General features: G+C 39.9%; 1 protein-coding gene across 3 annotated transcripts in view; it reads right to left on the bottom strand.

Annotated features, from left to right (window-relative positions):
- The window catches only part of LOC134352116 (piezo-type mechanosensitive ion channel component 2-like), a 627,709-nt gene that overhangs the window by 199,789 nt on the left and 411,049 nt on the right, over positions 1–16,871 (bottom strand). For all 3 annotated transcript variants that reach the window (XM_063059335.1, XM_063059328.1, XM_063059345.1), the window contains exons 6-8: positions 4,102–4,306; positions 3,690–3,903; positions 1,379–1,547 (exon numbers count right to left, since the gene is read on the bottom strand). In XM_063059335.1, coding sequence (XP_062915405.1) covers positions 1,379–1,547; positions 3,690–3,903; positions 4,102–4,306 — 588 coding nt within the window. The remainder of the gene's footprint in view (positions 1–1,378; positions 1,548–3,689; positions 3,904–4,101; positions 4,307–16,871) is intronic.

Genomic DNA, 16,871 nt, shown 5'->3' on the forward strand with positions numbered 1-16,871 from the left:
TCCCCTTCCTTTCCAGTGTCCATGAAAGGTCTCGGCCCAAAATGTTGGCTGTTTACTCTTTTCCATAGATGCTCCTTGGCCTTCTGAGTTCTAAGTGTGTTGATCTGGAACAGTTCACCAGGTTCTGAATTATTTGAATTTTTAGCCCAGTGAGTCATGTAAATGCAAGGGTGGAGAGATAGGTTTTTTGGAATATAGGACAATCAAAGCCTACGGGGTCAGGCAGGAATGTGGAATGGGAGCCAACGGAATATTCCTTCCATTCTTATCTTTGAAACCAAAGATGCTAAGAATGCCAATATTTTCTACAACTATGTGTTGCTTGACATTTCTTCACAAATAATTGTTCAGCCATGGTTCATGTGGAATAAATAGTGCAGTGGAAAGCTGAAGTCATAGTTATACAAATCAAAGAAGCACATTGGGAGGAAAAGTCCCTTTAGAGGTTCTTATATCATCAGACAATGTGCATTTTCAATATACCAGGTTACATGTGGAAAGCTTTATATCCTTAGTAAAGATATAGATATTGTGTTTGAACTAGATCATTTGTAGGAGAAACTATGGCTAAATAATCCTGAGGTTTTATAGCACAGGAGCTGGCCCTTCTGCTTATGAAGTTGTGCCAAACTAATTAAGTAATTACCAATATTAATTGGTTATGGTTGCCCGTCGTATCTGACAATAGCAGGAAACCTGTGTGGGAGAGTTTTTAAAGTGGAAACCTGTTACATTAGGGCAATTGCACTGTCTTGGCCGCAGAAGTCCGGGTCCAGTGTTAAGAGTAGTCATCACACCTGGGGATCTTTCTTAGTTACAGTGAATGACCAAGACTTTCCAACCTCCCCTTTTAGCCCATACTCTCTAATTCAGCCAGCAACCTGGCAAACCTCTCCTGCACCCTCTCCAACCTTCCAACCTTTCCACATCCTTCTTATAATAGGGTGATCAGAATAGAATTCAATTTTCTAAAATTATATTTATTTTTATCAATACAGTTATGGATCAGGCTCTTCTGGACCGAGCCATGTTGCTCCAGCAACCCCTGAAAACCCCAGTAAACCCCAGTTAAGCCTAATCTAATCATGTGACAATTTACAATGACAAATTAACCTACTCGGTACGTCTTTGGACTGTGGGAGGAAACTGGAGCACCAGGAAAATCCCACACATCCAGAGACTCCTTACAGGCAGCGCCAGAACTGAACTCCGATGCCCTGAGCTGTAATAGCGTAAAGCTCACAGCTACGCTACCATGTGCCCAATATATGCAGCCAATATACACCAGACCTTTGAAGGATATATAAAATTTCTGATATTGAGATCATGGCTCTTCAATACACAGGAATTAGTTCCATAAATTTTGAACATTGCTCACCGTTACAATCGGTTCCTGAAGCCAGAGGCGGATGAGCGTTGCCAACGTATAATACAATAATAACAGCATTATAGGATTGACGTGTTGGGGCCAAGACATGTTGGGATTGGCTATAATCTTCCACGTTGTTGTGCAGTTTGTCTGAATCACTGGTGTTACACCAAACAACCTGTGATAAGAAGAAGACGATTACCCCATTATGATGGTAAAACTGCAATATTAATGATGTTACAATTAGATTTTCATCGAAAACAAGAGAGTATCAAAAATTAGCAAGGGGCATGACAAAGTGAAGTAGTTGCAATGGACAGGAGGGTTGAAGACTAGAGGAAACACAGTTAAGATGTAAAATAAAGCAACAATGACTTGAAGAAAGCCCTTTTCATGCAGTGAGCCTCACACTGTATAATTCATAGCCGGAAAGGGTGAGGAAAACAGCTCTAATTCATACCTTCAAAGGGATTTGTATAGCTTCTCCAGGAAGGAAGAGGTGAAAATAAGTCACCAGAAAATGGGAACTGGGTGGTTTGCTTGCAGCTACCCAAAAGTTCAGAGGATGTAACAATTTTATGATTTGTTGAGGTATTTAAGACAATTGAGTTGTAAAATGAATTTCTTTGCAGGTATGTTGCATGCATATGGAAGTTAAGGCTGGATTGATACTTCGGTCAGTTACATAACCTGATTGAATACAATCCTTTTTAAGTAACAGTCTACTTATAATTCCTTATGGATTTTTTTAATTAATCAGAGATCAAAGCCAGAACAAAGGTATATTTTCTGATGAGTGCTGGATGAAGAACTTCAAGGCACGGAGTTATCCTCCACGATATGTTGGTAACGCACAAAATGCTTCATTGTCTGATTATTCTTGAATCTTTATCTGTGGGCTGGGGCAACCATAAAGGCCTCTCTTTTCTCATCTAAATGAAGGCAGCTCTCTGGCGATGAAACACTCAGTCACTAACACACAGTCCTAGTTTACAACTCAAATTTGTTACGGAGCTTAATGTGGGGACAGAGGGTGCAATAAATTACAAGGTCAGTCTTTCATCTCTTGATCTTTGGTTCAAACCCAAATGAATGTGATTTTCCTCCCATGAACATTAAATATATGAACAGTAGAATAAGTTGACCACTTACTCTCTCAGTCACAGTAGATAAGGTGATAAAATTATCAAATGAGAAATCCTGCCCCGAGGAGCTTTAAAATGAGAACCTCCTTCGGATGAAGTTCAATATAATGCCAAGAATTTTATTGTATTCATAATTAACAAGTAGACTGTTTACATTCGTTTGGCTGATTTGAGCTAAGATACACTAGTTCAACCTGGGCTCTTTGAATAATCAAACAGTGAAGTCTGGACATCCAAGTGAGCCAGCTCCATTTTCTGATGTCACAAGAAACTGCAGAGGCTGGAAGCTGAAGCAGAAATCGAAATGCAGGAGGAACTCAGCATGTCAGACAGGCATATGTGGAGAGAAATGGACAGTTAACATTTTCAGTCAGGACCCTTCATCCAAAACAGTATAAAGAAGTGACAGGTAGTTGAGGCAAGAACTGGAAATTGATAGGCAGATGCAAGTGAGGAGGAATGATAAGCAGATGGAGGAGGGAAGTGTGGAAATTGTCACAGAAGCTTAGAGTGATAAGTAGAGGTAACAATGGGCTACAGATGATGGAATCTGATAGGAAAGGAAGGTGGAGCATAGAACAAAATAAGGGGGTGGGGTGGGCAGATGGGAAGAGTAAAGGGAGAGGACCCAGTGGAAGGGAGGTGGTGATTTTTTGTTCTTTAAAACAATATTACAAATTGGGCTCCATTTGCAATTTTTTCCTAATATTTGTGTCATGTGGATAAACCAACAATGTTAACAGGAACTGTAACATTTCCACCCTGATTTCATAAAACATTAGTGATAAGAAGACAGAGCAGAGATAAAGGTCCTTTAGCCACCAAGCTGACCATCAACCAGTCATTGACACTAAACCTATTCTATCAAACCCTCCCCAGACCCTACCACTCACCTACACACAGGCTGCAATTAAGCAACAATAATCTTTAGCAGCACACAAAAAAACTGGAGGAACTCAACATGTCAAGCTGCATTTAAGAAGGGAAATAAACAGTCGATACAGAGGGTCTCGATCTAAAAAATTGTGTGTATATTTCCCTCCATAGATGGTTACAAACCAAGAGTTCTTCCAGCCTTTTTGTACATTGCTCCAGGTTTCCAGCATCTGTAGTCTCCTGTATCTGCTGAACCCACAAATCCTTGTTTGCTCTAACAAAGACATGTTGTTGTTTACCTTGCATAGAAGTCACCCGGTGGGACAAGTTCTTGAAACAATTGCAGTTGGTAAAGGTAGAGTCCAATTAGGTGTCCTGCACTGAATATAGCCATCAATACACACAAACAGCTGAATATCAGCGGATCAAACTGTTTCCCACAGGACCACCACGTGCATAACCCCAAAAATACAAAGAAGTATACACCTGAGGTCAGAGATGGTAGTGTTATACCTGCAGAAAAACAAATAAGCCAAGTTCTGAATGAGAGAGACATAACAGAGAATGAGTGATAACATATTTTTAATCAATATCATCTGTCTTCTATGATTCAACATTCAGCATGTTTAAAATGGAGCAAATGAGGACAGCAAATTAATCATTTACAAACAGCACAAGGATTGAGTGGATTTTGATTATGCCCATACCAACCTGTTAAACCAAGTAAAATGGTAACAACTACTTTTCCAGTGGTTGTTATGATATTGCCAATAAATTCTTTTAATAGTGATGCGTATGTTGCTATTCTGCGAAGAATATTTTGCCTAGTTCCCTCTTCCATTTCTTCAACCATGTTTGTGACTTCAAAATCTTCCTCATAAATTAGAGCTTCATCCAGTTCAAGCTTTTCCTCTTCCTGGAAGAAAAAAAGTCATTTTAATCAACTGCATGCAGGGAGACCTATCATGGGCACCACCCTCCCCATCACTGGTAACACCTACAGGAGGCGCTGCCTTCAAAAAGGCAGCATCTGTCATCAAGGATGGGCCATGTGCTCCTCTTTCTGCTACCATCAGGCAGGAGGTACAGAAGCCTGAAGTTGTACACCACAAGGCTCTGGAACAGCTATCTTCCTACATCCATCAGGCTCTTGAAGTGAACTGCACAATCCTAACCTAAATTCAGTAATGAAACACTACAGACCACCTCTTGCATAGCAATGGATTTGTCTTTCATTGGGTCTTTGTTTTTTTTTGCACTGAGGGTTTGTTTTCTGCACAATTTGTTTTCCACTGTATGATACACTTTCCTGTGTGTTACCTGTGATTCTGATGAAAGATTTTCGATGAACTGTACCTCAAGGTACTAAAGTACATAACTACGCTTAATTTAGGATTACTTTTTCTAATTTATAGGGCTCTCATCTCAGTTTGTACAATATAGAACTGACTGATAACAAGCATGAAGATTTATAGGTGTATCTCTTGACTGAACTCACATCTGAGCGACAATGACTGCAATAATTAACCACCATATTATGTAAATTGAAGTCACCCATTGCTCCAGTTCATGGTTGGCCTCCATTGTCCCTTTTGCTGAAAATGTGTGAATGCTGTAATAGTGTGTAAGCAGATTCCGATCAACCCCAATATTTATATGGCTCCACTGCTTGTTGATCCTCACTGTCAACATTTATACATAGAGTTGAGGCATCAGAAGTTAGTGATGGTCAAGGTAACCATTCGCTCAGCAAGTGAAATTTAAATTTATTCTCGAATGTTAGTAACATAACTGTAGCTTCCAAAATTCAACTCCATTAACTTCAAAAGCGTGAATTGACTTCAGAAGTTCAAAAGTCATCTTTATAATGAAGATAAAGAACACTTCGTTTCAGTGATGACTACAAACTGACTTTGTTCCAAAATTTGGCTCAATGAAATCCATTGGAACTGAATTTCAGGGGCAGAATACAGAGTCACTTCTTAGATATTTAGCAATAGAGAAGTGGTGATCAAGAGGGAGAGGGAACTCTCTCCCAAATTTTTAAGTAGCAGCTTTCTAGAAACTATTGAAGTAGTTTGATAAATATAAATCTATATTATACCCATGTTGCTTTGTTTCATAAAAATAATCAAACAAAATGTTTCATAAACAGGGCTTGATAAGCTGCCACTAAAAGTTCTCTAAAGGTTCCAGGCATAAGCTTCATATATTTAAAATAAATTTCTCCAGAGCTACTTCAATTCTCCAGAGTAATTTAGCTAAAGGGCAGATCACACACATGGAAAGGGCTTCAATGTCTCTCTATAGAAATAATGGCACCTTGACTAACATTTCCCTACATCTAATATTTTGTGAGAAAACAGAAATGTACAAACATGTAATTGAGATCAGCTGAACTCCGTACTGATCTTCTGTAAGTCCTGCTCCAATGATTATAATATATCAGAGGAATTTAACAACCTGTTCGGGAAGTTTTAACAAACCGATTCTGGATAGTGAGTGGTGAGTGGCAATGGGTGCTGCTGAGAATTCTCTCTTATCACTTAAAAAGGAAAGACATGACTTGGCAGTAGGATACTTTACAGGAATGAACTTCATCCTTGCCTGTAGTCGTAACACATTGCACTTGATTCACCAAATTAAGTTCTATTTAAGACAGAAGAATTTTATCTATAAAAGGCTTTAAAAGTGTTTATTTTGTACAGTAGAATATTGAAGTTTGAGTTTAAATTTTCAAATTTAAAAAAGAAACATTTCCTGCACGTTTTTTCTGCGCCTGTTTTAATTGTTTTCAGAGTGTGCATAAGTGAGGGTCTTGACCTGAAATGCTGACTGTTTACTTTTTTTCCATAGATGCTGCCTGGCCAGCTGAGTTCCACCAGCATTTTGTGTGTATAAGGGGATTAGGTTTTATTTGATTGCTAAAATGCTCCCTCTATTCACTAAAAGCTCCTATTCATTCAGAATGCTTCATCTTGTCCTTGCTGCTTCTGCGAAGTTCCACTGTAGTCATGGGTCTTGCGCTCTCTATATTCAATATTGTCATCTTCATTTCAAACACTTCAAGGAGAGATTATCCTACATTAGTGAGCTCTTGTTGCCACTGACACCTACCCCTATCTCCTCCTAGGTGAACTGTTATGTACTGGACCAATAGGTCAGAAAGCAGATTAATGTTCTGGAGACACTCAAAACCACATTTAAATTTTACTTCAATATCCAGAATAAATTGATGGTATCAATAACTGACTGCAAAGAGAAGGAAAGGAATCTGTCTTACTTACACGGCGTGGAGCCTCGGTATAACTCCAGATCCCAGCATTATGATTAACTTTCTAAGTACACACTAAAATAGATTAGTTCAAGCCAACCGGCAATGGGCACCTAATATTTTTCTTAGATTTGCCTCCATTCTGCAAGGAATAAAAGACAACATGACACAGCGTGCTTGCCATTTCGATCTTCCACCAGCTGACAGGATGGAAAAGGGTGACAGGCATGAGGTAAAACCTTTGCCCAATTCTTCCTTCCAAGCCCTACAGAACCATGGGGATACCTTATCCCCTCCAGTCGTTGGAAGATTGCTTACTGTACTTTCTCAAGAGAGACTGGGATGGGCAATAGATGTCTGCAATATATTTCATCTAATTGGTTTTTGTCAGCACTTATTTAAGAATAGTTCTACATATAGATCTTATAGAAGTCATTCCCTTTGAAATTGTGTACTACATCATAACTTAGAACAATCTGCCTTCTGATTTGCCATGAACAACAGTAACTGAGTGAGTGTATTTTGTTAAGCATGCAATTACATATTTTTAAATACATTTTAAATGCTCGATTATTATTGGAAGCAGCTGTATAACTGAAGCAATTCTAGGAGGAATGATCCTGATGCTAGAATAAACGAACTTGGTTTAACATTGGAAATATTGCATAAAATGTACTGTACCTTTTTTTTTTACAATAATGAGATCATATAAATGATGATTCTCTATAGTAGTTTAATGAAAAGCCTGATTCCCTTCTGCTGTTGGCCTTTCAGTTCTGGAGAATTATTTGTAAAATTAATCGTATCTATCTATAAAAATCGCCGATATTAACTATGTGTATAATAATGATAAATACAAGAAATTCTGCAAATGCTGGAAAGCCAGAGGAAAGCATACACAATGCTGGAGGAACTTAGCAGGTCAGGCAGCAGCTATGGAAAGAAATAAACAGCTGCTGTTTCAGGCTGAGACCCTTCATCAGGACTGGTATTGCAATTGGAAATGAGTGCAGTCCTGATGGGGGTCTCAGCCCAAAATGGCAACTGCATTATGTGTCGCTCCTTATAATAATCATGCAGTTAAGGTATGACATAACTGAACTATCTTGGTTAGTTCATTATTTATCTACTCAATTATTTTCCCTCAAGCCATCAGGCTGATAAGCACCTCCACTCATTAACCCAGACATCCCACCTCTCCCAGAAGTTCCGGGAGTCTCCCGCATATTAATAGTGGCTCTCTGATGCCCGCAGATTATATACAATATCACTGATATCAATTTTCTGAGAGCGAGTGAGAGAAAGCAAGAGAGAGCGCGAGAGCGACCACGAGACAGCGCGCGAGTGAGAGAGAAAGCGAGAGTACGTGAGTGAGAAAGCAAGTGAGAGTGTGTGAGCAACCACGACAGAGAGAGAGCGCGCGAGTGAGAGCGCGCCATGGCAGAGTGTTCCAAAAAAAATATAAAACGTACATCACCCCAGACTACACTAAAGTGTACCCCTGTCTAATAGGGGTCAAAATAATGACAGTGCTGTTCGCTGCACTGTTTGCAACAGTGACTTTTCTATTGTCCATGGTGGGTTAAGACTGTAAAAGACATGTTGAGGTGAGTTTAACAGGTGTCATTCATTCATTAGCGTAGCTAACGTTATTTAAACTAGCTGGCTAGCTGCTAAGGAGCTACTGTATTGCAGACATCCCACTTCTCCCAGAAGTCTCCCGCAAATTGATGGTGCTACCTCCCTGAAATGAGTTTTTGCAGGGTGGGATGTCTGCTAACCCACCCCACCAGCACTACCTACACATCATCTAGCACCACTTTATGTGCATACAACCAGTCTTTGTATATAACAGTTAATTGTACATTGTGATTTATATTTACATTTTTTTTTGTCTTTTTTATATTTATATTTTTTTGTGTTCTTTATGCTTATTGTGTTTTTTAAATGCTGCTTTGGAACTAGAGTAACAATCATTTTGTTCTCCTCTACTAAAGAAAGGCAACAGACAATCTGATTCTAAACAGACCTGATTCTAAAACTATTGCACACCTATCACGTCCATCACACCTTTGCCATATTTGTCAACTGGTCTAAAATTTAATTCCTTCACTCAGCAATTCGTGTGGATCCTGTCAGTGGGTGGTAAGACAAATAGTCTTGATATAAACAGCTCAGAGAGACATATTTCAACAGTAGTTATTCATAGACATCGACTAGAATGCAAGCCCAAAAATGGTTTCATCACGAATTACAGTAAAATGGTAGACGACTTATCTGACGCCTTAACAAAGACCCATTCAACAAAGTATCAAACTCAGCATTCTGACAAACTTGGTTCAAGGAATACTTTCTCTATCCCTGCGTTCTTAAAATAGTACCAAGACGTCAATATTTTCCTCATTAAAAGCTGGTCTTGTTTTTGATATTTGTTTTAGGGAATAGCATCCAAGGTTTACCTGGCGTCAGTGAAAGTACAAATAACATTTCTTCCTTTTTTTTTATCACCGTGACGTATGAAAACTCATTTCCATAAGTCCACAAGACATAGGATCATTCAGATCATTCAGCCCATTGAGTCTGTTCCACCATTCCATCACTGTTGATTTATTATCCCTCTCAATCCCACTCTCCCGTCTTCTCCCTGTAACCTTTGATGCCCTGACTAATCAAGAACCTATCAACCTCCACCTTAAATAGACTCATGATTTGGCCTCCGCAGCTGCCTGTGGTGATGAATTCCATAGATTCACTACCCTCTGGCTCAAGAAGTTCCTCATCTCGGAATGTCTTTCTAGTCTGTGGTGTGCCCCCTGGTCCTAGGCTCACCTACAAGAGGAAACATTCTCCCTACATCCACTCTATTCAGACCTTTCAATATTCAATAGTTTTCAATGAGATTCCCCTTCATTCTTTCAAGCTCCAGGGAGCACAGGCCCAGAGCCATTAAACGCTCCTCATACGTTAACCATTTCATTCCCAGAATTGTATTCGTGAGCCTCCTCTGGACGTTCTGCAATGCCAGAACATCTTTTCTCCAATAAGGGGCCCAGAACTGCTCACAATACTCCAAGTACAGTCTATTCAATGCTTTATAAAGCCTCAGCATTGCTGTTATATTCCAGCCCTCTTGAAATGAATGCTGACTGTCTGGGTAGGCTTATTGTCCTCGTCTGCTCCTGCCTCACTGAACTCATGTCCTCATACCTTGGTTCAATCCCTTCCCACCTACACCTGCAACACTTCCCATGCTCTCAAACACCTTTGTTACTTTCAATTCACTAACCCTGACCACCTCAATTTGACCCCCATCAAGAAGGCCTCAAAGCTCTCCACTTCTTTCTTAACAAAAGAACAAACCAATTCTTCTCCACCACCACCACCATTCTCCATCTGGCAGAACTGGTCCTCACCCTCAACAATTTTTCCTTTGTTTCCTCCCAATTTCTCCCAACTCGATGTATAGCCATGGGCATGCACGTGGGCCCCAGCTAAGCCTGCCTCTTGTTGGCTATGTAGAAAAGTCCATGTTCAAAGCATTTCCTGGTAATGCTCCCCAACTTAACCTCCTCTAAAATTGATGACTGCATTGGTGCTACTTCGTGCACTCATGCTGAGCTCTTCAATTTCATCAACTTCAACTCCAATTCCCACCCTGTCTAAAATCCACTTAGCCCATTTCTGACACCGCCCTACTCTTTCTCGATCTCTCTGTCTCTATCTCTAGAGACAAACTGTCAACCAACATCTTTTATAAACTTACCACTTCCCACAGCTATCTTGACTATACCTTTTCCCACCATATCTCCTGTAAAACTGCTATGCTCTTTTCTTAGTCCCTTCATCTCTACCGCATCTATTCTCAGGATGTGGCTTTCCTTTTCAGGACATCGGAGTCCTGCACAAGGATTCCCAAGCACCTTTGCATCTCTAATTTTCGAATTTCTCCCCCATTTAGAAAATAGTCTATGCCCTTATTCCTTCTAACAAAGTGCATAACCATACCCTTTCCTATTTAATATTCCATCTGCCACTTCCTCGACCATTATAAGTCCCCCAATCTAAGTCCTCCTGCAGGCACCTGCTTCCTCAGTGCTACTTGTCCCTCCATCTATCTTCATATCATCTGTAAACTTGGCCATAAATCCACTAATTCAAATCACTCATTTAAAACATGAAAAGAATAAGTTCCATCACAGACCCCTACAGAACACCACTAGTTACCAGTGGCCAACCAGAAAAGGTCTCTTTTATTCCCACTCTTTACTTCCTGCCAGTCAGCCAATCTTCTATCCATGCTAATATATTCCCTATAAATACCATGGGACCTTATGCTGTTAAGCAACCTTATGTGCAGTACCTTGTCAAAGGCCTTCTGAAAATCCAAGTAAAGAATATCCTTTGTCTATCCTGCCTGATATTTCCTCAAAGAATTCCAACATATTTATCAGACAAGATTCCTCCTCAAGGAAACCATGCAGACTATCTTCCCAAACACTAGTCAGACTAACTGGTCTATTATTTCCTTTCTTCTGCCTACCTCCCTTCTTAAAGAGTGGAGTGATATTTGCAAACTTCCAGTTCACCGGAACTATTCTGGAATCTAGTGATTCTTGAAAGATCATGACTGAGGCCTTTACAATCTGTTTAGCTACCTCTTCAAATACTTGGGTATAGTCCATCTGGTCCAGGTGATTTATCTACTTTCAGACCTTTCAGCTTCCCAAGCACCTTCTCCCTAGTAAAGGTAACAACACTCCCATCTGAATTTCTGGCGTACTGCTAGTGGCTTCCATAGTGAAGACTGATGTGAAATACTTATTAAGTTCCTTTGCCATTTCTTTGCCCCCATTACTACTTCTCCTGCGTCATTTTCCAGTGGTTCTATATCCACTCTCACCTCTCGTTTTCTCTCTATATATTTGAAAAAAGGTTTGGTGTCCTCTTTCCTATTATTGGCTAGCTTCCCTTCATATTTAATCTTTTTTCTCCTTATGGCTTTTTTGGTTGCCTTCTATTGGTTTTTACAAAGCTTCCCAATCTTCTAACTTCTTACTAATGTTTGCTATATTGTAACTATATCCAAATGCAATGCCAAAAATGCTTGATTCCAATGCATATCCTGGGTGGAATTCTCTAGCACAAAACGTCAATCAAGAGTTTTCATCCCCACTGTGTTGTGACGACACTAAGTTACAGAAGGAATGATGCAAAGGGAGGGGAAATAGGGGGATCTATTGATGTTGCTGTGGGGGGGGGGCAAACAAGAATTGGTCTTAGTATTGTCATTGGTTTATTATTTTTACATATACCAAGACACAGTGAACAGCTTACCTCGCATACTGTTTATACCTATCAAATCATTACATCCGGCATTGAGCTAGAATAAGGCAAAACAATAGCAACTTTTTGAAAGTAATAATGTGCAGAATAAAGTGTCAAAGTACCAAAAGAGTGAAGTGCAGGTAGAAGATAAAATTAAAGATCTTTACAAGATCAATGGTAAAGCCCAGAATCCATCTTATCATACACGAGGTCCATTCAAGACTCTGATAACAGTGGGATTAAAGCTGTCCTTGAGCCTGGTGCTGTGTGCTTTCAGGCTTTTGTAACATTGACCCAATGGGAAAGGTCAGAAGAGAAAATGCCTGGGGAGGGTTGGGTTTTTATTGTGCTGGCTCTTCTTCTGAGGCAGTGAGAAGTATAGATAGAGTTCAGAGAGGGGAGGCTAATTCCTGTGAGGAGCTGGGCTGTATACACACTTCTCTGCCTTTTCTTGTTGTCACTTGTAGAACAGTTGCCACACCAACCTGTTAAGCATCCAGACAAAATGCATTAATAAAAACTGACAAGAGTCAACTGCCCATGCTAAATTCCTTTCACCTCCTGTGGACGTAGAGGCATTAGTGAGTTACCTTGGCTGTGACATCAATGCGGTTGGACTCATACATGCTATTGAAAGGTGATAATGATCTGCACCTTGGACCCTGTGAGAGGCTAGTGCAGAAACTGCTGGGACCCCCACAGAGATATTTAAAACATCCTTAGCCATGGATGAGGTGCCGGAGGATTGGAGGATAGCTAATGCTGTTTTGTTGGTTAAGAAAGGCTCTAAGAATAAATCAGTAAGTTATAGGCCAGGGAGCCTGACATCAGTAAGGGAAAGTTATTGAAAAGTATTCTTAAGGACTAGATATTTAAGCATTTGGATAGATAGGGACTGATTAGGGATGATCGGCATGGCATTGTGCATGATAAGTCATGTCAAACCAATCTTATAGCGTTTTTTGAGGAAGTTAACAGGGAAGTTGATGAAGGCAAAGCGGTGGATGTTGTCTACATGGACTTTGACAAGGTCCAACATGGGAGGTTGGGAAAGAAAGTTCAGCCGTTTGGCACTCAAGGTGAGGTGGTAAATTGGATTAGACGTTGGCTTCGTGAACAAAGCCAGAGAGTGGTAGTAGATGGTTGCCTCTCTGACAGGAGGTCTGAAACTACCGATGTGCCACAGTGATCTGTGCTGGCTGGGTCTTTTGTTATTTGTTATCTCTAACAATGATCTGGATGATTATGTGGTTAGCTGGATCAGCAAAGTTGTGGATTTGGGGTGTAGTGGACAGTGATGCCACAGGATTAGGTTTTAGTAGTCGCATTGCTTGAGGAATTTATTGACTAAAACAGTGAATGAGTTTGGAAATGGCTTGTAACAGCCCAAAGGAGATTCGCAGAGGCAGCTACTATCACGGCATTTCAGCAGGACTTGGATGAGCCTTACCATTGAAGACCTCGGGCCCATTGCTGGAAAAAAGCCTGCTATATAATTCGTTGACAGTGACTAAATATTATACAGTTACTTTATTTTAATTTATTTATCTGTGGAACAGACCTCAGGTCTGGATTTAGATTAATATGAGAAGTTAATAGAACATGGAATGGTACAACAAATACAGGCCCTTTGGATCACAATGCTGTGCCAAACTTTTAACCTACTCTATAAAATATATCTTTTCTCCCCTGCATAACTCTCTGTTTTACTTTCATCTTTAGATGTAAGAGTCGCTTAAATCTCCCTAATGTATCCCCTCCCTCTGTCACCACCTCTGGTAGTGGGTTCCATGCACAACACTCTCTGAGTTAAAAAGCATACATCTGACCTTCACCCCCCCCCACCCCCAAGTCTTTCTTCCAATCTCCTTAAAATTATGCCTTCTCCTATGAGGCATTTCTGCTGAGGCAAAAGGGAGCTGGCTCTCCACTCTATACAAGCCTTCAGCATGGCACCTCTTATTCCTTGCTCCAAAGAGAAAAGTCCCAGTTCATGCAACCTCTCCTCATAAGACATGCTCTCTAATCCACGCCACATCTTGCCAGATCTCCTCTGCACCCTCTCTAAAGCTTCCGCATCTTTCCTACAGTATAATAAGACAACCAGGGCTGAAAGTAGTTCTCCAAGTGGGTTCTAACTAGTGTTTTATAGAGCTGCAATATTACCCTATGGCACTTGAACTCAGTCCCCAACTAATGAAGGCCATCAGATCATACAATTTCTTAACACCTCCCCATTAATTTGAGCAACAGATTTGATAGATGTATGGACATGGACCCCAACATCTCACTGTTCATCCTCAATGCTAAGAATCCTGTTATTAACTATGTACTCTGCCTTCAAGTTCAATCTTCCAAAGTGTATAACTTCATACTTTTCCAGATTGAACTCCGTCTACCACTTCTCAGTCCAGCTCTGGATCCTATCAATAACCCACATTAATCCATGGCAAACTTTAATGCTATCCACAACACCACCAAGCTTGTACCATCTGCAAACTTACTAACCCACCTTTCCACTTCCCCATCAAAGTCATTTACAGTATCAAATTCACAAAGAGCAGGGATCCCCTCACAGATGCCTGAAGATCTGTGGGCAGTGAAAGGAAGTTTCTGGCTGCACTCTGAATAGAAGAATGTAGGGAGTAGAAATAAGCCTATCAGCCTCTCAAACCTGCTTCACTATTCAATTTGCTCTTAGCTGAGCCAACCTGGACTTCATTTTTTCCTCTGCTCTCTCCCCATGACCCTAAATGATAAAGGTATCTGAACGAGCTGAGGAAAATGGAACTAACTGGACTGGTCATTCTTCTGCATTCCAGTGCATAAAGCCTTAACCTATTCAGCCTTTCCTTATAACTCAGATCCTCATGTCCGGCAACATCTTTGTAAATTTTCTCTGCACTTTTTCGAGTTTACTGGTATGTTTCCTGTAGGTAGGTGACCAGAAATGCACACAATACTCCAAATTTGTCCTAATCAACATCTTATATAACTTTGAGAAAACAATATAACTCCTGTATTCATTGTCCTGATTTATGGAGGCAAACGTGCCAAAGCTCTTTTTATTACTCTATTGTAATAATGCATTGATTCTGGAATAAATTAAATCCATGAAAAATTTCTTCAAGTACTTTCAGATAATCAAACCAAGTATCTAAAAGCTACACTGACCATAGAGGAACTCTGCATTGTGGCTTACTTAAAGACTGCAACATAGCCAAAGTCAGAAAATCATTCAATTCCCTTTCCATTTTTCCTTACAATATAGAAGCAGCCATCACCACACAGATTGTCCACATGGATACATTTACTCCCTTCTTGACCATAAAGAGCCAAGTCGAGTTTCTATTGAGTCTACACTTTTCTGAGATAAAAGACATAGGGCTTCAAATCTCTTAGTATAAGTGAGATCCTTTAATCAATGCCGGTGGCTGCTAGCTGAGCCTCTGCAGGGGTGTCCAAATCACCCAAGTGGAGTAAGGTGTGAGAATGCTTAACTGCATACAGTATATTAAATTAAGCTGAACTATCACCATAAAAAAGAGACAAAGACAGGAAAACAGGGATGGTTGGAACAATACATAAGTATTCATCCTTGTTTTCTAATCCACACTGCTTTTGACCAAGCTTCTATACCAAAACTTACAAATTTTACCCTCCATCTAGAAAAAAAAATGAAAAATGAATAAAAATAAAATATCATTTACTGTTTTATTTCTTTGGGAGAAAGTATTAATTGCTGACTTTATAGGCTTGTTCCTCCATAGTATGTGTGCTAATCAAATCCACTGGATGGCAGAAGAGTCAAACCAATTCAATGGAGAGTCCCTTGTGTTTACTAGACATCACTTTCTTCTTGGGAGAGCTAAGACAGTTACTATCAGTGATTCGTTACTTATCAGTATGATGGATACTTATATATAAATGCACTCAGTTGAAGATCCTAATATTACATTTAGTTTCAGCACATTTCAGCATGTAGCTTTGCCAATACAGATCATCAGGTGTGTGCAGTTCTGAGCTTATGCTACAGAAGGAATACATATTAAGAACACATAAAACAGCTGACTGATCAGGACTTGCTGGAACTTGGTCAGCACCCTGTTCGGTGTAGGTTCATATTTTCCAAATGAGAGTTAGCTTCTCAACTGGAAACTGCTCCGGCCAATGGTGTGAGTGACAGTGGAGTAGGTCAATGGCAGCAGCTTCAAAATGTGACACATAAGGCAGCTAGTAACCCCATTCTCTCTCAATTGAAATGCCTTTGTAAGCAGACATGAATCTAGGTTGGACAATGACCGAAGATCTCAAAGAGAAGGCAGTAATATTGGAATGGAACTGAAACATTTTCCATAGATAAAAGATGACAAATCCAGATGTGTCTCAAATCATGGAATCCAGTGTGCTTTGAATTATTTTAGGTGGGTGAAACTTTTGCCTCTTTTCCCTATCTTTGATTCGATCAAGAGATGGAGATGACCATCCCACAGTGGCAAGATTCTCTAAAAATCAAGTGTACTCCAGATAATATTTTCATTAATTTAACAGAATTTTTTTCACAGACCATGAAGTTATTTCCACATTAGTACTGTACAAAAAAATCCTTATTGGGTCGTAACTCAAGATGATCAAGTCCCTTATACCACACCTTGCTGCAGGAGTAAACCTGCATAATTAATAATCATTGAATAAATAAGCACAGTAGATTCTTTAATGAAGAGTGAGCTGTTGATGACGCTGTCTGTGTATCAAGGAAATTTCTTCATCATATTAAAGTAACAATTATAACATTAGCTTATAGTGCTGAATAGAAGCCAAGATATAAGTGACTTGTTTTAAATGGTAAGCTTGCAAGCAACCAATTCTATCTGAAGGAATG

This window comes from Mobula hypostoma, chromosome 1 (genome assembly GCF_963921235.1).
Source record: "Mobula hypostoma chromosome 1, sMobHyp1.1, whole genome shotgun sequence".
In the NCBI taxonomy this organism is placed as follows: domain Eukaryota; kingdom Metazoa; phylum Chordata; class Chondrichthyes; order Myliobatiformes; family Myliobatidae; genus Mobula; species Mobula hypostoma.